The following is a 25,185-nucleotide window of genomic DNA, read 5'->3' as shown; positions in this document are numbered from 1 at the left end:
TCTTGTAGAATGTTTTCCTGTTCTTTTTACAATCTGTCAGACCATTATACTGGGAAGTCTTCTCACAATATTATTTTTATTGATTGATTCACTGAAATCCATGTAGAACGTGCAGTGGTCCTTCCTTTCGGTTGATGCATGACCACAAATAAAATAAATTAGAAAATGAAAAGTGCTTTTAAAATGCTACTCTATAGCAAATATATATTACCAAGTCAATAAAAGGCAAACTTTTTCCATTTCTTTTTTTCCTCTAGAAAACGGTGTAAGAGGAATGACCAATAAGATGATGTAGATAATCAGTCTAGAGCAGAAACACCAATACTAAAAATTCATGTAAAACCACTAAATATAACCTAAAAGTTATTCTCAAAACACACACACGTGCACGTGCACACACACATGCACACCCCCTTCTCCTCTTCCCCTTTACCTAGATGTGGGCAACATAGGGGGAGGTTTTTTCAGAGCCTCCTTTTCTGCACTGGTCCCTGTCTTTGATTCTTATCTGAGGGCATATTGTAGGAACAGTAGTGTCCCTCAACACTATATGCAAAGTTATAATAGGTAAAAATGGGCTGTTTCAGCTTTTGTAGTCAGCTGTTTTCTGTATAGCTCACTGTAATCCTTCCTGGGTCATCCGCATCTGCAAATACATGATGTATTTGAAATGATTATTTAAGGGAAGCCTTCCAAAGTTATGCAAAAATATCTGTATGTGTCAGTCAGGCAAGGGAGTGGAGAGGAGCTGCTGTTTTCTCTGAGTGTTAAATCTGTCTCATTTAATGCCCAAAAGGGATATTGCTGGATCAAGTGGTACTGCTGCTTTAGTAAGTCCTGCAGTTATAGATCTGTTCTCTTGCTGGGATAAGCTCACTACTGGGGCAAGTTCACCTCTATTAAGAAATGAAATGAGAGAATAGTTCAAATCCTCTCTGCCAACCCAGAGAGGTACCACTGCATGTTTACTTTGGCTTTAGGGACACACTGAAATATTTGGTGGCAGAGCTTAATATCATTAGTCTTGTGAGGTTTAGACATTGGAGTATATTAATATCTATCCATCCCACGAGGTTATTATTCCATTCTCCAGCTTTATTGCTGTTATTCTCAGGTCTCAGTGAGTAAAGCACTGAACACCAGAAACTTCAGCCTCGTAGCACAACTAACAATTATGTATCTGAGCTCTGTAGCAGAACGTACAATCCTGTGTAGGGTAGGTAGGCTGTGTGTATATGTATGTATGTATATGCACATATATAGGAGGCCTCAGGGACCACAGAAGGGGATCCATAAAAAATACACTTATGGGATTGTTGCCCGAAGAGCTGAGACGCAGATTATGAAAAAAGGGCCATGTCCTAAACGGTGTCTGGGTTTGCATGTTCAACAGAAAGATTTTTGTTTCCCGTTGTGATTCGCAGCCCTCAACTCTCCCGAGCCAAGTCCGTCCCTCCCGCGATCCAGGAGCGCTTGAGCCCTGGGCCTTCCTGCAGCAAATAGTGGTTGAGTGACACAGGGCCACCGGAGGAGGAACTAGAATCTATGTTTTTCAGTTCCTTTTGAGCTCTGACCACTGGGCTGTAGTGATACCTGCTCTTTAGACTCCAGGGCCCCTCTCATCCCTGACATCTCTGCTCGTTCCATAGGAACTGCAAAACCTCCGGGGGAGGGAGGGAGCTTCCCCACACCCGGGAACAGGCTGTGCGGTGGCAAGGGCACAGTCCTGAAGAAGGGGAAATGTGATTTTTGATGTCAGTGAGATGCCAGGATGCTCCTCAACGTCAGTGTTTGGGTGGTGGTACGTGCACTGTGGAGCAGAGCTTGAGGTGCCTGGGAGGTAGCACCGTCCAAGGGAGACGCAGAGTTCAGGCACTTCCCAGACAAGATGGAAAATGATGTGGTGGTTTGCGGATATCAGCATTGGACATAGGCTTCCAAAGTGGGAGCTAGATGGGACTTGGGACTCTAATCCTTTTATGAACTGGCCCCAAATTACTAACCAGTGCTGCCTATAAATTGTTCTTCCTGAAACCTTTCGGGCTGTTGGCCTGATTTCGCAGAAAAGCAGCAGTTTAACAGCTGACAAGAGTATGGGGAGTGCACAATGCCCATAGGTCATTAATTCTTGAAGCTGAATTTACTGAAGAGGTAATGGATGAAACCTGACTCTGCTAAGCTCTCTGCTCCTTTTCCAGCAGTGTTCAGTAGTTAATTTAAATCTCACTTAGGAACTGCTTGTGACATTAGAAGACCTCCAGGCATACTCTGGTAAAACTTTTAAAAAATACCCCTCTTTGGAGTATTCTCAAGGTATCATGTATCACTTCTGAATTTCCTTTGCTAGTGTTGGTGATGGCACGGGAGTTGGTGACCACAACTCAGCTTTAGTCCAACGAATCGTTCCCTTCTGCAACATTCATTTATTCCCTGATGCTAGAAGTTAGCTTCCACGGTCTGTCCCCGTGGAAGGTGTGCGAGTCCCCTTGTGCCAGCAGTATCACAAAATGAATTAGGTTGGAGGCTGATTAAAAGGAGGGAGGAGGGATTATTTGTAAGTAAACAAGACATTGACAAGACTGTTGCGCTCTTTTGTGCAAGTCGGCATATTGGAGTCAGGAGAATTGTTCAGAATAATAAGGGCGTACACCATATCTATCACTGTAACTGTCAGGGATGGATGCGACAACGGAGGCATCTTGTTTAGATTGTTTTGGAGTTTGGAAGTTTGTGCCTTTTTTTCTTTCTCCTTTGGCTGATCCACTATTCTCACTGATTAAAAACACGTTTTGATACAGCATGATATGCCTAAGGTAAAAAGGATGGTGATCTCATAGGGAAAAAGGACAACTCTGTTAAAACCAGTAGTTGTTGTGTACTTACTTGCATTAGCATTACTCTCTGCACTTAGCTTATTTCTTTTTCTTTCACCCTTCCCGTGTGGCCTGCTGGTTTCAGAGCGGTGCCCTTTAAGTCGTCAGTAGTGTTAATCTTTACCTCAAATTGATCGAGATAAGCTGTAAGTTGGGAGTGCACATCTTCTAATTCAGAAAGTTAAAATGTGGGTGCAGTTTTGCACCAATTATTCCCTTGAAAGAATAATAGTTAAATCTGAAAGTGTTCATGATAGAAGGGTTTTTTTCTGTTCTGAAACAGAATATATGCCATTCGGTTTCACTGTACTTCAGGTAAGTTAAAAGAACTTTGCCCTTAAAAAAAGAAGTCCTGAGGTTTTTAATATTTCTCTCCTTTTTTCCTCATCTTTAGAATGTATCATGGCTAGAGGAAAAGGAGAAGGAGGTCGTAAGTGCATTGCGCTACTTTAAGACTATTGTGGACAAAATGGCAGTTGATAAGAAAGTGCTAGAGATGCTGCCAGGCTCAGCAAGTAAAGTGCTGGAGGCCATCCTGCCCTTGGTGCAAGCGGATCCACGCATGCAGCAAAGGTAAGCTTCCCCGTTTGCGACTGTGACAGGCCAGCAGGCTCCTCAGCTGCTTTCTTTCTTGTATCTGAAAAAATCAAATCACACAAGAGGCAGGAAATGCTGCAGTTGCTAATAAAATGACTGCTATTTTTACTAATTATGTGATAGTTTTCAAACACGGTTTAAAAGCAAATTCCCTGCTGCAAAGAAGCCAATGCTAGGGAAAGATAAAGCAAACCAGAATGGTTTCAGAGAGAAGGAAGGATTGATTCAAGCCTGGAAGTTCATCATTTACTAGCAGGAGATTCTCTCAGATGCTATACTATTTCTGCAGTTTATGATGGTATCCTAAAGCTAGCAAAGTCCAATAGCTTTTACCTAAAGAAGAGCTTATCTTCAAGGTAATCCTTTTCTGTGTTCAGTTTATCCACCCTGATATTAGAGAAGGCTTAGCCTACATTGTTAACTGCTTTTTTGGATTTCGGTGGACCGAATACAGAACAGAGGTAAACAGATGTACTTCAGTAGATTAACCGGCCCAGGTTCATTGCTGTGTCTTCTCTGCAGATTATTTATAGGTTAGCTCTGATACCTGGTGTATTATGTCTTAACCAGTTAGATGTGAGTCTGAAGCCAGAAAAGATCTAGAAATTTGCCAAAGCCATCAGCTCAGTATGGATAAGAATCTGTGGAGTTGTCCAGCGACGGGAATATAGATGCTGTTGATCCCGTAGATGTTGGAGCAATTAATTTAAACAAAGCAAGCAAACATTGTTAAGTAATATGGAATAAGCAAAATAAAAGCACAAAAATAGACAGGGAAGTGCAGGTGTTTGGTTCCTGAAATCTTGGTGGGTTTTGCACTGTTTTGTTTGTTTTTTCCATTAAATAGCTCCAAAAAAATTGTACAGGATGTCTATTTCAACTCAGGTGCAAGGAAGGTTTATGCTATGGAAAGACAGCTATGGAGTGCCAAACGTTTTGTGAATGGATATGCTTAGCTCTGTTTGGCCCTGGCATAGGCCAGGCTTGCATCTGAGCAGGCAAAGGCACAAGGAGACAACGGGTGATTATCAGCGTTGTGGCTGCGACAGGAGGGAACCGTTTTAGGTTCAGGTTGTAGAACTACAAAGAGCAATGACTGTTAGAGCTGGAACATGAATCAGGCTTCTGGATTCAGACACTAAAGTTTCTTCAGTTGCTATCACATTTCCCACAGCCATTAAAGCACCTGCTTCCACTTAATGAAAGGAAGAATGAACTTTCCCCTTACTCACATCAGGAGAACACGTGAAATGTCAGCAAGCATTTTTGGGATAGAACACGTCATCTGCTGCGTAGTCGCTTGCTTTGATTTGTGTATCCACAGTGATCTTTCCTTCCAAGAATATATTTGGAAACAAATATCAGCTAAGCTGTCTTCATAAGCAGCAGTATTTCAGAAAGTTCTACTCTTCAAATTCCTTGTAACCTCTCTCTTAGTAGTGGGATAATATAACCTTAACAGTTGGATATCCATATTTAGCCTGTAAGCAGAATTTTCATAGTCGGTGTCAATGCGATCCTCTTCGCTTAGCGATGAGGCTTGCTCTCTGAAATCAGTATGTATTACAGCACAGATCCCATATATATGTTCTGCCTTGTTTGGGCTCGCACATAAAACGGGGATTTGGTGTTCTCAGTAAGCCGTGTCCTTTCATGCCTACCAATGTACCTTTTTTCTTTTCAGTAGTGGCAGGATGCAAAGGAGCAATTTTGATGGTAAATCCCCCTCAAGAAAAGTGAGCAAGACCTGTGTCAGTGTGGAAGAAAGCCCCACTATTGTTGTTGGACTGCTTTTTGCTTTAGGGGAAGCATTTGCATCAAGGAAAAAAGTAATTAAATCTAGCACAAAATGGGCTTTCAATTACTGCCTCCTTAGAAGGAAGCAGGCTGAAGATTAATGGCAAAGAAATCAAAGCCTCAGAAGGAGATGGGGGAGGGCCCAGTTTAGGAAATATCTCCTACCAAGCTAATTTCATTTGAAATTAGAACAAATGGCAAGCATTACACTTACAAACAATAGCAATATATTTTTATCCCTCTGTTTGTAGCTTGACAATAGTTCTCTCCCTAATTCTGCAAACCTCATTCACCTAAACAGTCTCATTGAAGTTTGTGGGCTTGATCCTCTTCTCACAGATAATGAAATGATTGGAGTTAAGCCAACGTAAAATGGATACCAGAGAAAAATGGGAAGATTCGGAACACCCATATCAGTAATGATTGCAAGATTACACCTTCTGTTACCTTTTTATGGTTTTGGTGCAGTCTGAAATTGAGTTAACTTTGCAGAGAATTATTGAAGCCTTGCCATCATCAGTACTGTTAACACACCTTGTTTAGTAATGAAGTAAGTGTTTTCAGAATGGCCAGGAAAATGCCTGTAAGCACTGTTGTTACAGTTAACTTTTATTTAGAGTTGTCAGCCTTCCAAAATTCCCTTTTTTTCCCCCTCCAGAACAATAGCTTCAATTCTGTTTCTTATTAAAATAAAACAAAGCAACACCCTTCCTCTTCCAAACCTGAAATTCATTCAGTTCAATTTTTGTAAAGAAACAGGTTTTAATTACATGTTTTCAGGGACTATAGCAGTGAGGAAATGCTATGTAAAGGAATGAATGCAGTCAGTTCTCAATTAGTCATTTTTGGAGAGGGATAATAAGGAAAAAGGAAAAACATGGATAATACTGAAATAATGTAAATTATATTTACATACAGTATACTGTATTTACCTTTGAAGTTAAGGCAGGGGATGGGGCTGTAAATTAAAAGGGAGAGAGTGTTCTTTTTAGCATTGCTTTGTCAACGTGAAGCCCAGATAGTTCATTTTCAGTTAACTGAGACTGAGTTGTTGGTCGTCTGTGCTCTCGTACCGAGGTGCCACTCGGTGCTGGCGAATGGGAGAGTCACCGCAACGGAAGAGAAACCCATATTCTCTCACCTGCTAAACACAAATGCTAAATGTCAGAGTTAACAAAAGGAGAATAACAATAGTGGATACAATGGAATTTTTAATCTTTTTTTAACAGTCTGAAATGCACTTTATATCATACACTCCCTAGTAATTTTTGATATCTCTGCCATTTGGTGGGGGAGTTTTCTCAAGTGTTTGCTCTTCTCCCATGCAGTTCTGCCATCTCATCCTGCTATAGCCGCGTGTACCAGAGTCTGGCCAATCTCATTCGCTGGTCTGATCAAGTGATGCTGGAAGGTGTGAATTCGGAAGACAAGGAGATGGTGACCACAGTCAAGGGTGTCATAAAAGCTGTTCTGGATGGAGTCAAGGTACATAAGACAAATGTTGTACATTATATGAGGTATATAATATTTCTGATTTAGAAGAAATTTAGTTGAAAGTCAGAGGTTTTTAAGTGCAGGTGAAATACAGAGATCCTATTCTTGACTTCAATAAATTACCTCTTCAATCAACTGCTCCCTAAGTGAAATGATCCTGCTTGGTGCATTGGTTAAAGACTAGCACAAACGGTTTGGCTAATAATGTGCACTTCTGAAATGCTCACACTGTCATTTGGATGGATTGCCAGAAGCAATAAATCTTTATTGAGCATTGTACTAAATTTTCAGCAGGCTTTTTTCCATTCTGCATGCAAATTACAGGTCAGAGTTTGCATATTTTCTGTCTAGACAAAATTTAATGGAAATGATTCCTGTCAGTGCCCACAGAGAATCAAAGATTCCAGCTCCCCTCTCAACATAAATTTCAAGCTATTCATCAGGAATACATACCCACTTCCAGCCATCAGATTAGTGTGTGGGATAGGTGATAAGCTAAGGTCAGTTTTCTGGAGATTTATTTTACGTAACTATGTAAAAGCTTAACTGAAACCTTTGTATCTCTGAGACCGTTCCTCCGTGCCCTACCCAGGAAAAGCTATTGGCTTTCCTTCCACCTCCTGCTCATTTTTTGATACCGGTATTTCTTACTGTTTTCCAGGCCTTTTCTCTCTGCTAAAGGGCTGTGGAGGCCATTCATTCTGCTCTCCTCGCACAGCGATTAAAAGTTTGCTTGACCTGGGCTCGGGGCACCAGCAAAGAGGCCACCATATCTCCTGGGAATCTTATTTTGAAAACTGTAGAGAAATTTAAGCCTCTTTAAACAGCAGGACTGAATCTAAAGAGGAATGTTTAGATCCAGTGCAGAAGTAAAGTTGGGGTAAATTTTTAAGAACAGCAGCAGGTGGTTCAACTGGGTTAGTGTATCATGAATTGATATCTTTCACTGTACCCAAGCTCGGCTTAGTTTTTATTGCCTGGAACTGCATGCTAAGGGGAAATGGATCTCCCAAGCTTTGGTTATCAGGTTTTCAGGAGTCTTGGTGTGTAGTTTGCATGCTCTGAACACCTATCTTTAATGTTACTCAAACACAGATATTAAATTCTAGTATTATTTTTCAAGCCTTTTAAACAAATATCTTTGAAACAAAACATTCCCATCACCTAAAGATGACAGATTTTCCAGGATTATTTTGCATAATATGCCCTTCATATTTAAGCTCCAGATTTGAAAAGTAAAGCTGGTATTAAATTTGCACAGCAGGATGGAGAAGAAGAGTTTAGTGTAAAGTCTCAGCTGCTGTTAGTGTTGGACTTCAGCAGCAATTTGAGGTACAAGAAAATCTGCCCTGTGGTATCAGAGCGGTAACACCCCAGTAAATAGCAAGACAGTTAACTCTGTTATCACGTAATGGCTCTATCCAATCCTGTGAAAAACTGCGTTATTACCAGATCAAGGGGAGAGCTGTGTGCAGTGTCATTGCGTGAGATTTGGACACTCACTTCCCTTTTAGTTAAAGCAATATTTAAACACCTGGTACCTGTTGCTTTCCAGCCAAAGCAGCATGCCCGTACGGCCGTGCGCATGCTCTGCCCGCACCGTGGCCGGACTGGCGTGGAAGCCGCGTAGGCATGTTAGCACACTGCTAAGCCTCAGCTCTTAAGCCTTGCAGAAGGGCCTGGCTATATTAGTCTCCTTTTTACTGTTGCACTAACAGTTATTTTGGACTTCCAGTTGGAGCTGGCTTATGTCTGGTCAGCTCGGAGCATGATTAGAGCAGATGTGTGGCCGTCTGGGTAGGCATGAATGTGTCTGTCCGTCAGCAGGGCAGCATTTGCGAGTGGCGTGTGCTCCTCTCCTGCCGCACAGCGAGGAACAAGTTTTATTTTAGGAGGGCCAAGCCAGCGTTCAGATCTGGAAGCAGAACTGAGAAATCGGACACTTCTCTGCTGTGGAGAGCCTTTTTGTTTTTCTGGCAGATCGCACAAGATCCACTTCCACATTTCAGTACTTGCTTCCCTCTTTATTTTCAGAGTTGTGCGTAAAGGGAGTCACTTGTTCACTTGTACTATTTGCTGTTTTGGGCTCAGATTTTAGAGCCTTGCTCTACATATATAACAAGGAAAAAAAAAACAATCCCTGTTCTGATTATGTAACTTCTTAAAAATCATCTCTTTTTGGAATTTCCATCTTGCTGAAGTAGCATAAGTTTAGAGAGAGGGTTTAATTATCTGTAATTACTGCTGCAGGAATCTCTTTGCTTGCTGATAAGGAACAGCATAATGTGCATCTGGCGCAGTTGTGTGCTGATTACCTCTGTGTATACACTAAAGATGTTGCTTTGATTTTTCAAACCCTGGTTCTCATTTTGGGGTTGGTTGAGAGAGGAGAAAGTAGGAGTCCGGGGAATCTGGTGGCATTTGTCAAAACTTGACCTTTCCCTTCCATGGCCCTTTCCAGTAGGGGGGAAGCCTCTAAGGAGCATTTTGGCTTTTGGTTTGTATTTTATTTCACCTACTCCGCTTTTATGCATTGCGTGGGGTCACTGTTGTTGCTCAGGGAGTACCTGATAGCCCTGCGGGATGCGATGCAAAGTCTGCTGAAGTGCACGAGAGTCTTTCCAGCAGCCTCTTCAGTCATGGCATTTTATCCAGAAGGCAGGGAGGTGGCAATCCGTCGTGTCACCTCGCGCTCCTGACAGCGACTTGGAGCGGAAGGTGCCAGCTGCAGCTGGAGGAGTGACATGGTATCACTCTGACTCCCAAATCATAGAGTTTACGGAAAAGCCTTGTGTGGGGATTCTAGACTCCCAAATCCTGTATGTGATTTTCCTAGTGAAGTTCTGTAAACTTTATAGGGGAATTTCAAAGCTTGAACGGAACAGCAAGTTTTTAAACTTAGCTTATGCATCCTATGGACCCAGTTGCCCTGGGTGTACGTGAACGCTTTGCATACAAATGTTAGCTAAGATGCTCTCAATTTTTCTTCCTTTTGGAAGCTGTTCCTTTGTTTTTCAGTTTAACAGTACATGTATGAGTTTTCCCAAAATTACAGTCTCTTTAGCCTCAGAAGAAAAGCCAGCAGTCTTTCAGAGCGTAGAAGAAAGCACTTTTTAAAAATAGTTCCTGTTGAAACAGCTGGTGAACTGGGGACATTCAGCAGAGAAATGTGAGGTTAATTCAATGTTCACGTCACCTCTAGCCCTTCCACGATGGAAGGGCCTTTGGTGTTTCACTTCTGTGCGTGCTCCGTAGTGTATGTTAGCACAGCGGAGTTTATAGACAGCCAAAAGCCCTGTATGGGTCTGTTGCTCCTCGTAGCATTTTTTACCCATGGACGGACATGGCCAGCTCTGTTTGAAGGTGGGAGTTGGATGAGTGGTCAGCTGTGGTCAACTTACTGCTGGGTTTTTTTCATCGGTGCACTTCTCGGAGAACCCTCTGTTCCTCCCGAGGGTTCTCGTGTCTGTCCCACACAGGAACCGCGTTGTAGCATTGGCCAAACGGACCTATACGCTGTTTGTGCTCTTCCTTCCCCACGTGTGGGATTTTCCAGGGCCGCTTCTATAAAGCTGCATGTTTTGTCCTATTCTTGGTTGATGTCGTGTGAATAATTTTGGAGCACGGCTCGCACCAAGAGCGTAAGCGGGATGTCCAAGCCGACATCGACTGTGTTGAACTGGGTAGCAGTTTTCTGTCCTTCGCACATCCAGTGCAGTGCATTGCTCCTCTCGTTGTTGCATGGAAGTTCAGCTTTAAATAGAGCCGTCTGTGAAAACCTGTGAGCTGGAATATTTCCCTACCTCAAAAGGCTGCTGACGACATTGCAGTTACAGCTACTGCGTTGAAAGAGGCAATGACAGTTGTTTCTCAGCTCAGTAGCCTTGGACGTGAAGATGATACCGGGCATGCTGACGCTGTACTTCAGGCTGCTTAAAAAAAAATATAATAAAGATCCAGTGGAGCTTCCTTTGCGTAAGGCACGGGGAAGCCGATACTGTGGGGAAGCACTGCCAGTTATCCAGCGCGGCTGTGAGAGGGCACGTGTTTACAGCTGGGAGCAGCGGGTCTATTTGTCAGCTGCAGACATCCATAAAATGTTCTGTCCATCCTTCTGACGTGAATGATTGTTGTTTTGGCTGCTGGCAGACTTGTACTGCAGGATTATCATGCCCTTATCTCTCTATCCACAGTCTTATCAGCCTATAGCAGATACACTGCGGTAGTTCCCTGAATGATTAAGACTTCCACAGCTAATGTTAAAAAATGGCCTCAAGGGAAGCAAGCTTTTTAATAAAGGTGTTCGCCATCTCATTCCCTGGTGGGAATATTACACCAAACCTGCTTTTTGACAAAAATACATGACACAAATACTTGTTTATAAAATATAAAGCAATTATTTAACTCTTTTACTGGCTCGATGAGTCATTCATTGTGTAAGGCATTTCTGTACTTACATTTGTGTATGCAGAGTCCATTTGTCCTTACCTGGGGTATTGTGAGGACCGGAGCACGTCTGTGATGGTGGAAGAGCGGTCAAGTGCAGCGAAGACCCACCTGTGTGGGTTTGGGCAGAGTCGCCATTGGGCCAGTGTTTATGGACTTCACTCAAATATGGCTAAACTACTGCTGGGTCCAACTACTGCTCCTTAGAAACAGTATAGCATCAGTTGCATGGCTCTTTACCTTATACCCAGCTCAGCTGTCACTGTGTCCATGTCATCGATAATCCATAACCTGAGTGACTGGGAGTTCATTGCAGTAGCATCCCTTTCTGGCCTGTGGTGTTAGCGTGCAGCTCTTAGCAACCACTGAATCTTTGCTTTTTCTTCTCTCTTTTCCCTCCACTAGGAACTGGTCAGACTCACGATTGAAAAGCAGGAGCATCCCTCTCCCACAAGCCCAGTTAAACCCAGTTTACCAGCATGTAAATCTGACAGGTGGGTCACTGACAAGTATTTCTTGTGCATGCAAGCCTAATATAGTAGCTTCATGGGGATAATTTCTGACTGCTGATGGTTGAATTAAAGCATTCAGTTATTCTTCACAGTGGTTAGCACAGTACTTCTTACTTAGCCTTATGGATTACAGTGAGACCACTTGAAGAGAACAATGTGCTATGATAGGAAAGATGCCAAAATCTGGCAATGAGAGATCACTTGGCCATGACGCTTGCACGTTGTATTCTGGATAGACATGGAATTGTCTTTGCAGATGTGAATTCTGCGTTCTGCTGTAGGTTTCTCTCACATTGTATATGATTTTAAATTGTAATAATCTGTCGGCATGCTGCGTTCCAACTGGTTTTTATGATCTACCTTCCGTATTTTGCTCTTTGCAGCCCATCAGAACTTCCCCTCACAGACCGAGAGATGGAGATCCTCAACAAGACAACCAATATGACTCAATCAAATGAGCTGCTGACTGACTCCATGGATGAAGAGGTTGCACCTCCTAAACCCCCCCTGCCTTGCATCCGTGTGGCAGAGAACAGGTAATGCTGGCAAAGCAGCAGGCTGAAGAATACCAGTGGTCCTCACCAGCTTCTGGGTATTTCAGACAAAGGGGCAAAGTGTACACAGGAGAGCTCCATGTATGAGAGAGTGATGGTTCTGAATTTCCTGCCCTCCAGAGTTGTTCTTCCCCACCCCTGGCAATTCATTTACATACAACTTTACATGCTTTCTGCCTTGTTTGGAGCAGTTTTCTTCATTGTCTGTTTTTTCCTTTCCTTGTTTCTTATGCGAGGATAGTGCAGTGCCCTGAGACTCTTGAAGGAGAGGCATCACAGAAGTGCATAAAAGCCTTATTTAAAACTATATGAAACACTATACAATGCTACCCTGTGCTGTTTCGGTTGCATCACTTGTTGTCATATCCAACGGGAAAAGTTCTGTTAGTTTCAGCTGGCGATTATCAGTCTATCCTGCACATCCAGCCGGTTCTGTGTTGGTTATCAGCTTAAGAGTGAAAGGAGCTAACGGTGCATGAAAAAAATCTTTTACTTGGTTGTTCTTACTCTGTTCTACTAGTAACCACATGAAAGTTTCTGTGTTCTATTTTGAGAAGAAAGAGAAAACCCCCTAGTTACAGCTTTTTGGTCTGTGTGTATATTTTTTTTCTTCTCTAGCAATGGTGCTAATTGGTGGTGTGAAAATGCATGTCACGTGATAATTTGGAAGTGTGGCATTGAGGGCTGTGGTTGGCAAAAAGAATCACATTTCTATGTATTTTATGAATTCTCATGGGTTATATAAAAACTTCTTGGTATGTTCTGGGAACGGAATATATGTGCTCTTGGGAACCTTACAGGCTTGATGAATACCAGAATTATGTGTCATTAGGAACGTAAACTAATGTTCAGTGGTAAAATCTCATTAGTTAGTGGTAATGTGTGTGTGATAATGTGTGTATCTGAAACGGATTTATGCCAAAACGTGGGCCCACCGAGTAGACATGGTGAGAGCAGTACTGACCATCTTGTCTCTCTGACCTTCACCAGGAATGGAAAAGCACAGAAAGAGCATTTTTCTGTCCTGTAAATTTTTGGAACTTTGAACGTTTTTCGAATGTGGGAGGTTTGGGAGGAGGGACTTCTGTGAACTGAAACAATCTGCAGGTCAACCAAAACATTTAATTTGGACTTCAACCACTTTTATTTAAAAATAATTATTGTGCTAATTAGCTTCATTAAAATAATTTTAATAACAGCAATTATTTTTGTTTTGGAAATACCAACTTTTTTCTAAGCTTAAAAAAAGGATTGTTGAACAGCACCTTCCCTGTGAGGGTTTTCAGTACTCTTAAATTGCTATTTGCTAGTGAATACACTTTGAATGGTTTCTGGCAAGCTCCAGACAAGAAGCTGTGAGCCTTGAGCCTGGCAGAAGCTTGTTTTCCAGCTCATGAAGCCTCTAAAATTCTTTTTGCTCATAGAGTATTAGACGTATTAATGCCTGTTGTGTCTTGCAGCCCTCCTCCAGCATTGCCCCCTAAGAAAAGGCAGTCAGCACCTTCCCCAACCAGAGTGGCGGTTGTGGCCCCCATGAGTCGAGCCACGAGTGGGTCCAGTTTGCCTGTGGGAATCAACAGACAGGTAATGGCATAACCCCTTTGTGAAAGCCAGGGGAAACACACTGTGGAAGGCAGCAAAAGCTCAGAGAGATGCTGCGATCTGCAGCCGTGCAGTTCCCAACACGCCTCTGCTCTTCCCGAACAACCTTGTGTTGGAGAGCTCTTCTGCGATGGGCGTTTTAGTGGCATGAACCTTTGTATAATAACGTGAATATCTTAATTTTTTTCCACCGCTCTTGGATTTAAATAACAAATTGCTACAAATTTTGTTGCCTTGAGCTGTAACAGAATGCAAAGATCTGAGAGGATGAGTTGTTGCTGTGTCGAATAGATCATGGTATAGGGTGGTTGGCTGAACTTAACCAAGATCTTACCAAGGTTCACTTGTAGGCCAGGGATCATGTGGCACATTGAGATCAGAATTTTTTCTTCATCTAGTCGCAATTTAAAATTCCTTTAACCTACACGGTAGTTTGAGCCACTGCTCTGACCACTGCTGGTACGTGGGGGAAATTTGTAAATTTTCTAGAAGAAAAATGGGAAATTTAGGACTGTAGATGTATTAGTCACATTCCATCACTCTTACTAATCTAGGGTTTACAATGTTGTATATTCTTTTTTTTTTTTTTTTTGCCTATAGGAACTTATTAACTCTGCAGTGAGTGAATCATAATTTGCATTGCACCAAGATCAGGTCTTGTCCTCATCCCCAAAACCTTGACCCTTGCTTAGGGGTCATCTGCTGTCAATTGACTGTTCCAGATAAAGTTAGGACAATTTTTCAGTAACTAGTACACTTGCACATTGTTTTGCGGGAGTGGAACACTTGAGAGATGTTCACCCATGTGTTGATGAACTTGAGGTAATTTCTGAAGTAAAAACATAGCCATAGGCATAAAAAGCTGCCGTTAGCTGTATCTCACTGTAGTTTATTTACCCTTTGCATACGCCTAAGCTAACCAAATATTCAGCAAAGCCACAGTTATTTAATGAGAAATCTGGCAGTCTAATTACTGCTGTCAGTGTCATGACAAGCAGCCCTCAGATGTGCATCGTAGTGAAGAACTCAGTCGTCTCTTGCAGCCCGTGAAGTCAGCTTTGGATCACAGCACAGCCTGTCTGGAGCAAGCGCGCACAGGGCCCTGCTGTCCTGTGCTCGCTTTGTCCTCTTCCCTTCACCAGATCAGAGGGTTTCTGTGGTGCAGATGGGCTTGTCTAGCCGGAGAGGACTGATACTCCCTTTCTTGCTGTCTTAACACAGCTGTGAGGTGTCGTTCCCTTTGGCTGTGTCTAATTTGCTAGCAAGCCGTGAAGAATGATTTTTTATTTATTTATTTTTTTTTTGCAAAGGATTTTGATGTTGACTGCTATGCCCAGAGAAGGTTGTCGGGTGGAAGCCACTCCTATGGGGGGGAGTCTCCTCGCCTCTCACCGTGCAGTAGCATCGGCAAACTCAGCAAGTCCGACGAGCAGCTCTCCTCTCTGGACCGCGACAGCGGTCAGTGCTCCCGCAACACAAGCTGTGAAACGCTGGGTAAGCAGGGGATGGTCCAGGGCCGCTACAGGAGCCCACATCGCTCCAGTTTGGGAGCTCTCAGAGCTGTGATGCAGGAGCAAATGGCTTGTCCCTGCAACTGTTTCCTTGTAGTTACTGCAGGCAGTTCTGTAAGAGTTATATCCTGTTGGATAGGACAAGGCCCAAGGGGATTTGTTTCTCTAGCTATAGATGATTGTGTTCAAACTCAGTTCAGATCTCAGGTTGGCTGTTTTGCTGATTTCAGCCTTGTCTGTAGACATCAGTAGAACATGTCAGTCCTGTTAGACTAAAGCAATGTTGTTTCTAGGTGTTGGGAAATAAAACAAAACAAAAATATAAATACAAAGTATAGTAACCTCTCCAATGACTTGAATTCTTGTTATTTGTTTATTTATGTAAAGAAATAAAGATATGGTTTGAAGTTTGTTTGCTTTTTAATCTTAGCTTTCCAGAAGGTGTAGCAAGATGGTCCCTGCTGGAAAGAAATGCCACTCTGATTAAATTAACTGATTAAATAACTGGAAATTAACTAATGGGGTGGGAGGGGCAGAACTGAGAAGGGCTGAACAGTAGAAGAGAGACTCTAATGCATGGTTCCCCGTCCTCTCTGTTTAACCAGATCAATCAGATCACTATGATCCGGACTATGAATTCCTGCAGCAGGACCTCTCAAATGCTGATCAGATACCTCAGCAGGTGCCAGGTATCCTCAGCCCTTTGCCAGAGTCCTTGGGCGAGTCTGGTTCCCCTTTTCATGGACATGCTTTCCAGCTCCCGCAGGGCAGCTCTCCTCCGCTGGAGTTCTGCAGCCTCACGGGAGCAGCACAGCCAACAGAGACTCCTCCAGCTTTACCCGAAAAGAAGAGGAGGAGCGCAGCCTCTCAGACTTCAGATAACTCAGTCTGCAGGGTCTCGTACGAGAGGCACCCTTCACAGTACGATAACATCTCAGAAGATGATTTGCAGAATGCAGGGTCTCTCCCGTCAGTACCCTTCACACCATTTGCTGCTGTTTTGCCCTTCCAGCAAGGAAACTCTTCAGCACCAGCTGAATTCATTACTAACTTTGCTGCTGCAGATTCTACCAGTGACCCAGAGAAGCCACCACCTCTGCCAGAGAAGAAAAACAAACACAGTAAGCAAGCACTTGTGTTGGTATTTTGTTTGGCGGTTTGGGTTTTTTTTTACCCTTCCCTTTCCTTGCAGTTGTCATGTTTCGATGACCACTAAGTAATGGTGACCCCAAGGTAAGTAATGCCCTTGCTCACTTGGGGTCAGAATCACTCATGATCAGTGTCAGAGGCGTGGAAGGGACGTGTCAGTCCTCTGGGCTGTGGGAGTGACTGTGGGAGCCGGGAATGGTCCAGGCCCAGGGAACTGGCAATGTGCAGCACCTTCATTATTGTAGTGAGAACAGCTTACTTTTCTTTGCCTGGGTGTGAAACTTTGGGGCACGCCGCCTTCCAAATCTACCTGGTTTATCCTCCCTTTTTATGTCGGTTCACTCCCCCTGCCCCTCTTTTATGAATGTTTTCCTACTGCAGAAGAGACTTGAGTGCTCTCCAAGAGCTCAGAGAAAGGGCTGCTTTTGTGTCCAAAACTGAACATTGCCAGTGCAGTTATTTGGCAATTGGAACAAAGTCACCCACGTGGTTGTGCAAGACAACACTATTAGCCTGGTGTCCGATACTGCTGTTTTGCTGTGGGATCTCATTTCCGTTATATGCCTAAGAATTTCCCACATCGTTAAAATGAGCAGCCTCTAAATGCAAAGACTCTCCATCCCCAGCCTGTCTCCTGGCACACCAGAGCGACTTGAGCTTATGACCTTGCTCTGATTTCCTTAATGTTCATGACCTAAAATATGGGAATCCTCTTGCCAAAAAAGCAGTCATACTGATCCATCAAGGAAGACGGTGGACTATACGGTGAGCCCCAGCTAATGTTAATTTACCAGTCACTGGCTAGTTTTACAGTTGTACAGTGCATGAGGAGCCAGTGTATACAAGATCAGGATCAACAGTGTTAAATTGTATGGCTTACAGCCCAAGTGAAGAGCTGATTTGAAAAGTGCTGAGTTGTCCTGGTGACTCATTTTTGCAGTTTGTGGTCTTTTCACTGGGAGAAAGCTGGAAGTGAGATTGGTGTGTCATGCTACAAAGCCAGTATTCTGCCTATTCCTATGGTAATTTCCTGTGCCATTCACTTTTTAAAAAGGGCATCAACTAAAAGCATTTCCACTAGCGAATACCATGCCTTGGTGGCCAGATCGCAATTGTAACCCTCCAGAATTTTAATCAGACCACAAGGCCTGACCCACCTGAAAGTGAGTCTCTTGTAGTTCAGAGTCCACATATGCAGGAAATCACTTTTCTCTTTTTCTGGTAAGTAAAACAAGCAAATAATTAAAAGGTAATTAAAGCAAATAAGGAGCTAAGATGCTGGTTTGTAGACAACGGAGACAATAAAGGTGGTACAGTCCGTAGAGAGGCTTGGTTGTTGTGACGTCTGTGGTTCTAAATACTTGTGTGTAGCACTAGCTGAAGGGGGATGTGATAGGGATCCTCCCTTTAGTAGCATCTGTGGGTTCTGCATCTTTTTAATGAGTGTTATCCAGGTAGTTTTACACCATGCAGACTGAGGTGGATGCAGGGAGATGCTGCTCCGTACACGTAGACAGCTTTAGGAGGTGGAGACGCCTGGTTGAACCTTGGGTAAGAGGCAATTTTACAATCCATCCACACTTGAGAGACGTGGCCTGTTTACTTTTCTCTTCAAGCCCTGTGTCTTTGTTTTCTGTTATCATATGAGATGTTTTGTGAAGTTGAGGAGTTACTTAAAAATGATTTTAAGTTATCTTCTGCTTTATTGCCTGTCTACACTTGTAACCCCAAGAGCCAGGTCTTGCATGTGAATTTTCTTTGATGTTAAAAGAGAGTTAACTGTCCTCTGTCACCCAGCACTCTCAGACGCTCTCGGAGTATTGATCAGATTGCATTGTTAGGGAGTGTAGAAGCTGCTCTCTAATGTGTTGTCAGCTCTGATGATTTGATAAAGTGTCTTTGGTGCAAAGCTTGTAGTAGTAGTTGAACTGATACCTGACTGCTGCAGAATTTTTAATTGCATTCATGTGACGCTAAGAATTTGTTTTAGATTGTCTTTACTCCGGAGTATATCACACCACAAATCTGTGGTTGTTAGTTTTGCTTTTATTTTCAGCTTAAGAAGGGCAGTAAAACGTTACCCAGGCTGTACCATAGCACCCAGGATTTTTTTGGCCTAGAGGCTGATGCATGTAGATATCCTTGTGTAGTCACATAGGTGAGGCAGCGTTGCTTCCACGTCCCTGCTTCTGTAATCCCAACGTACTCCTGGGAGCCTGATGAGATGCATGAAATTATTTAAAATATCTAGATCTCTCACAGACATGACTTGATTGTGGTCCCTTTGTTGTGGGTCATCTTTTGGTAGTGGCTGGTTGGCAGAAAATGTTGCAGCGGAGACTTTTACGGTGCTTTTATTAATAATATACATCAAATTCTGCCTGAGTTAACCGTGTGTATTACTGCGGGCTGTGCTCAGAGGGATCTCCAAGAGTCATCTTCTGTATAATTCAAACAGGGGAGTGATAAACCTTCTAGTCTGGCATGAATTATTATTTTACAGTGCTGTGAGAGTACATGTTACTGTGCTGATGGCAAATTGTTCCAGACTTCTACTTGAACGCCAACATCATGCTCCTGCTGTACAAGACACAGACGTGGAACAGATTCTGCCACGAAGAGCCCACGGTCTGAAATAACAAGTTCCTCCCCCCAGACAGCTTGCAGGCTAGTGGCAAGGCATTTATTCATGTTTCTCTCCCTGTCAGTGGGAACAAAATGCAGCTTGGTGCCCCGTAAGCAGCTGGTGTTTAGCTGGAGGAACCATGCTGAGGGCAGGCTGGTCTTAGCCAGGATGTAATACAAGCTCTTTTGAAGAACAGCTCTCAGCCCGGAGGTGACAGCAAAGACTGGCTTATTTGACCTTGTCTTCTCCAGTGAGTTGGCACATGGTATAGTTTGATAATTGCCATTATTTTGGCTCTTGTCTGTACACACGAACCCGTTGCTCCTGTGCAGGGTAGGTGTAACACGGGTTGCCGACACAGGGCCTGGAGTCAGTGAGTTCTCCTCATCACGCGGATGTGCTTCACTGCTGATAATCTTCTAGGAACTGCTTGCAGACCCCAAGAAGCACCGCTCCGAGGGTGTCTTTTCGTGGCAAGAAGTTGCTTTCCGCCTTTCTCTCCTTTTCGCCAGCCGAGCGCTGCTCAGGCCAGCGCACACCCGCCGGCTGCAGAGCTCGCTGCTGCACCGCTTGCTGACTCATGGGCTGCTGCTGCGGCGTGGGCAATACCTGTGATTTCTACCGTGTGGGCACAGCTGCTGTACGCTAGAAATCCCTGAACAGATTGAGCTCCTTTGGAAATGACAGCCAAGGCGCTGTAAGCAGATTGCTGGGAAGGTGTTCCTAGCCACAGTCTGAGATCTCTTTTTTCCAAATATTTTCTCTCTCGATTCATTGCTGACATAAGCCGGGCATGATGTGCTGGTGGGAGAGGTTTCTCTCCCTCCTCCCTTCCCTCCCGGGGCGCTGCCCGGGGACTGCGTCGTGCCACCCCGGCTGCTCACCGCGGAGGTCGCAGCCCCGTCCTCCCTCTGCGTGCAGAGCTGCTGCAGGGTGTGCAGCCTCGGCTGAGCCGGTGATGTAATTTCCCATCTGCTTTTTGAATTTCTGCCTTGTTAAAAGCACAGCAGAGAGGGGAGGGTATAGAGGGGGCAGGGAGGGAGAAGACCCTGTGCGAACTGCAGTCGCAGGGGTGGTTCTGCTTCCTCGCTCTCTTGCTCGAGACTGGGAGTGTTCAAATGATGCCCGTTTTAATCTGTGCTCTGCGATCTCTGCTTCTGAGCCAGGATTGTATTTCACCATCCCAGCTGTTTTTTACTTAACCTAAAAACATGGAAGAGGACAAAGCAGGAGCAGAGACACGCTCACCTGCCCTGGACGAGTTCTGACAAGCGAGGCAAGGAGCTGCCATGGCAATGGGATGCATTAGCGTCCTAAAGAGCTGAGATAAAAGAGCTCTTCATTATTCCCCTGCAGATTGAATGACGGCTCTCAGCAGCGTTCAGGCTTACTACTTTGAGTTATAGTAATTTAATTTTACCCAAGTGTCTAATGTGTTACTCTTCTTTCCAACACTTCCCAAGTTCATAGTGTTGTACAGACCTACGATCCCAGGAGCTCACAGATACCGATCCTGGCTGTCATCTTAAGATCTGAACGTTACCTGTAGCACTGTTTTTGCAGGTAACTCCATGTGAAGGGTTGGTCTGAATTTCCCAGTGTTCGCTGCATGGTGCCAGGATTCCTGGGCCCGACTTCTTGTCTTCTGTCCTCTCAACTGATGAGATCTCAGACTGTGGTTTCAAACTCTTGTCCTCCATACGTCTCCAAGGAGTATTGGTCCTTAGTTCACTTTTGCTGCTAGAGAGAGATCTTTCATGAGCTTTCTTTAGATCTTGTCCTCTAAAGATATTTTGTGATATCAAGGCATTTTTCAGGGCACAGGTATCAATGGGAATACCTGAGTCAACTGCATTGCTGATATTTAAAAAACACTTGTTATCTGAGCAATTCTGTATGTTCTACAGTGACACGCCTCCACCTTGATTTCAAAGAGGAGAATATTGTCGGAACACACTGCTTTGCACTGTTAGGCCTTAGGTTAAAATTCACATGACGGCTTGAGAGTGGGGTGAGTTTGATCTTTGCTTTATGAGTGCCTACAGCGGCAGGTGAGCAGAAATAAATACACACACATGCGTGTGGCTTGACACATCTCCCTTCAGGAAGAAAAGGTCTAAAGCAGCAAGGACGGTGAGTTACCTCTGTGAAGTGGTGCTGGGAGCCCAGGAGGGCTGCCGAGGGAGGAGGAGGAGCAGGGGACGCTGAAGGTCGGAATTTCAGCAGGAGCTGACAGTGCAGCGGGGTGTGAACAGGTTGTCCGCTGGCAATGCCGTGCGAGGTCGCACGATGGGAAGAGCAGGTGTTTCCACTTGGGATTGCAGCGTATCAGCTGAGGTTTCCTCATTGTCCGATCGCCATGGCACTTTTTTCTTTCAGTTCCGTTTTTTGAAGGAGGGATGTAATTCTGTGGGAAGGGGCAGCTGTGTTAGCTCCGTTTCTACATGGAGTTTAAAATATTAGAGGAAATCTGAAAAAAAAGGTGCAAAAGACAGGTGCAAAGCAACTCCTTCCTGCCGACACGTTTGCACGGCTGCATCCTGTTCGAAGCTGGCTGGCCTGCAGCTCTCTACTGGCAGGTGAGCAGAGCGCTTTGCCTTGCAGCGAGTGTGGGAACCAGCTTCACGATGTGCGAATACTGCATTGTGAGCATTTATTTATAGCTTCCACTGAAGTCATCCATTCATTTCAGCTGTACAGCTAATGCTGGTAGAAGCTGAACAATTGCCACCTAATGACCAGATTTACAAAAACTGACAACTGCATGTTTAACAAGAGGAAGGGAGGAATGATCACAGAATACCTTGTGCGTGACAGCATATTTGCAAAAAGGCCCTAGTCAGTCCTTTTTATGACACTTAAATACATCTGTTGCTTCTGTTCTTAGATATACAGATAAGATTTATTTATTTATTTTGTATTTATTAGGTGCGTTTCTGATCTTTAATCATTCTGGGGTTTTGAAGTCTTTCTGTGACACGGGGTGTCTTTCTCCCCCTCCCACACTAAAATACTGTGGGAGTATCTAATCCTCTGTCGGGGCTACACGGGCAGACTTGTGTGTTTTTTCATTGATTCTTGAAGGGCATTATACAGATGCAAAGGTCCCCTAAGTGGGATTTGATCTCATTTTATACCACATCTCAGAAATACCATTTTATACTGCATCTCAGAAATAGCTTTGAATCAGCTGGATTCATTTGCAGAATTAGGGATGCTAAGATGGTTTAAAAAGGGATGTTTAGCTGCAGTTGGATTTAAGTCAATGAAGCAGGATGGCAAGGTCAGTGGCACTTTTAAAAGGCAAGGTTCATGTGCCAGCTTTGGCAATGGCGTATAAATAGCTGTGGGAGAGGTGCATTCAATCTCACAGGTAGGTGTTTTCTGATAAGAAAAAGATCGCAAGCCCTCTTGTTCTAGCAATACAGATATGAGACTTATTATAGACTTAAGAATCACATTTGTTGTCAAGGTTGCATCTTTGTGCAAGGTGATTTGTGCTTCCTAGAAAGCAGAATGAAATTACTCTGGTTTTTTTTGGTGGGAGGCTTTGGGCATTAGCTGTTGAGGAACATTTTCGAAATTGCCATGGGTTATTGTGGGGAAGGAATTTGGGCTAAGAGCTGGTGAATCAAGCTGCTCAAATAGCTTCTGGAGACCTTGCTGGTTTATGCCAAATGTCTTCTTGTGGTCTGTGATTACTTTCATTGTGCTCTGACTTGCAGAAAGGGATATTTGTAGATTCTTTGCTCCGAGATGAGTGGAGACTTACTGTGTGAATTACCTGTGAACAGAGCGGGGATGCCTTGCTGCTCCTGGCCTGGAGCAAAGCATAACGAGAAGGGTGGCATGGCCTTACTCTTGATTTGGTTATTTTGGGAACGGGTATTCTGTCGTTGCAGCAAAAGCCGTAGCTTGCAGACCAGGAGCAGCGAGTGAGATCTTTTGTGTGTGTTACAGTGATGGCGTATATGCAGTTTGTGGAAGACTATTCGGAGCCGCAGCCATCCATGTTCTACCAGACACCTCAGAACGAACACATCTACCAGCAGAAGAACAAGCACCTCATGGAAGTCTATGGGTTTAATGACTCCTTTATCAGCTTAGACCCCTCGCAAGATCTGGCACCTCCTCCTGCTCTCCCACCGAAACAGCGGCAGCTGGTGAGTGGCGTTTGCAGGGCCCTGCCCAGGCAGCGTGCTCTATGTTCCCTGAAGCAGCTCTGGTCTTCTGACAGGCTGCTGTTATGGGAGGATCTCTCACTGGTGTTATCCACATCGTGTTTCTTGTCATCTTGTTAACATGTTTTTAGGCATTTTGCATCATCTACTTTGAGCTCCTGTGCTCCTTTCTAACCCCACATGCAGACTATTCCCCATGAGCTCTGAAAGTCCCATAAGTGGCCTACAAGTGAAACATAAGTCTTCCACATGGTGTGGCTGAATCTGTGCCAGACTGCTGGCTTGTATAGCAGCAACTGCTTCAAAGATTTTGACACTCTGGGCAACAGAATTTTCAAGAGATTGCTGCACTGTTGTTCCCAAAATTGTTTTGAAACTGTTGTCAAGGATGCCATTAGCCTTTTAAACCTGATTACTGCTGATCTGGCTCAGTCTTTCCCAGAGCCACAGAACTTTGGTATGGCCATTATTTAACTTATGCATGTTTTCTCCACATTAGTCCCCTTGTGAGATTCAGGATTTTACCTCTCTTTCACTGTTCTGTGGCAATGGGAGCTGGCGGGCTGTTCCAGCAGCAGTCTGCCGTTGCACTTCCCAAGGCTTTGCATCAGTTCGTAGCTGTTCTCCTGCATTTGACGAGAATGGTAATTGCCTTCTGCAAGTGGAAATTCACTTGTCAGACTGCAGGGACATGAAGCTGTGCATCCACAGGCCTATATGGATTTGGCATTATGGTGATGCCATCTTCCACATGGTGGATGAAATCCCGGCCTCAGTGATGGCAACAGAGGCTTGGTTTCCAGCTAAAATGGAGCTTATTTTTTGTCCTATTTCTTTTTAAGAGTCATCTCCCTCCCTTTTTTTTTAACTCTTACCTTAGGGCTTTTGTTTATTTTATTCTTCATATTAGCTGATTTACTTTATTTCAAAAAAAATGAATCTTTTGGGCTGAAGTAGCTAACTTACATTGGCCATGGCTTCAACGGAGTAGGAGGAAACGTGGGAACAGAGCCATGATCTTATCCTCACAAGGGTGACTGTTGCAATATTTCTTCAAGTTTTATCTGTGCTAAAGTTGACTGTCCCAGGGTGTTACTTTTAATCAAATGGGGAAAGCAATTGAGAGCTCTAATTTCAGGATTCGTGTAACTGCATTCCTGTGACACAGGTAGGAGTCCTAGAAAGGTGAAGTATTGTTTCCAGCTAAGCTGATCTGAGTATTATGCATTACTGCTTTGTGTGTTGAGACCTTAAATGCCCATGACCCACCTGCTTTGCAAGGGCACTAAAGAGTCTACAGGACTCTGCTCCAAAGGATCAGGCAGTTTTCTGGAGTCTCCGGTCCCACGGTCAGTGTGATCCTCAGACCATGACATTACTGTAATCCCTTGCCCGAGCTCCTACTCCTAGAGTTGACTGTGTTTTAGTAACAGACTCATGGTGGCTTGGTCTGCATTGTCATGAGAGAGGGTATTTAAGGCATAGATTTCAAGCCAGGTCATGAGAATTATGTAAATCTGTAGTCATTATTGTTCTGGGGAGAAATTCTGCTCCTTTTCTGAATTTGTCAGCTGACGCAAAGCATTTCTTTTCTGCCCTTTAATCGTTATCTGGGCAGTCAAGATGTCACTGTTTTGCCTGCTAGGCATTCTTGTCTTCGCGCAAGCTGATACCATCAAGGTGTTGCTTGCAGTTCCCCCCGAAGCAAAGGTTTCTCAAAGTGCAGCCTTCCACACGTACCTTCCTCTCTCTGCCGGGGAAGCGGTGCAAGCAGGCAGCGGCTCGGCTCATTCCACAAGCCCTGTAAAAGCCGCCAGACTGTATTGTTCCTCGGCTCCGGCTG

General features: G+C 44.0%; 1 protein-coding gene across 3 annotated transcripts in view; it reads left to right on the top strand.

The window, feature by feature from the left end:
* RAPGEF1 (Rap guanine nucleotide exchange factor 1) overlaps positions 1–25,185 on the top strand; it is an 89,487-nt gene that overhangs the window by 36,294 nt on the left and 28,008 nt on the right. For all 3 annotated transcript variants that reach the window (XM_064523775.1, XM_064523777.1, XM_064523776.1), the window contains exons 3-10: positions 3,268–3,446; positions 6,596–6,752; positions 11,613–11,701; positions 12,103–12,255; positions 13,734–13,857; positions 15,186–15,369; positions 15,992–16,507; positions 23,122–23,324. In XM_064523775.1, coding sequence (XP_064379845.1) covers positions 3,268–3,446; positions 6,596–6,752; positions 11,613–11,701; positions 12,103–12,255; positions 13,734–13,857; positions 15,186–15,369; positions 15,992–16,507; positions 23,122–23,324 — 1,605 coding nt within the window. The remainder of the gene's footprint in view (positions 1–3,267; positions 3,447–6,595; positions 6,753–11,612; positions 11,702–12,102; positions 12,256–13,733; positions 13,858–15,185; positions 15,370–15,991; positions 16,508–23,121; positions 23,325–25,185) is intronic.

This window comes from Dromaius novaehollandiae, chromosome 20, assembly GCF_036370855.1.
Source record: "Dromaius novaehollandiae isolate bDroNov1 chromosome 20, bDroNov1.hap1, whole genome shotgun sequence".
NCBI classification, from domain to species: Eukaryota; Metazoa; Chordata; class Aves; order Casuariiformes; family Dromaiidae; genus Dromaius; species Dromaius novaehollandiae.
Note: the sequence above shows the minus strand (reverse complement) of the source record. Positions and strands in the feature narration are given on the sequence as shown.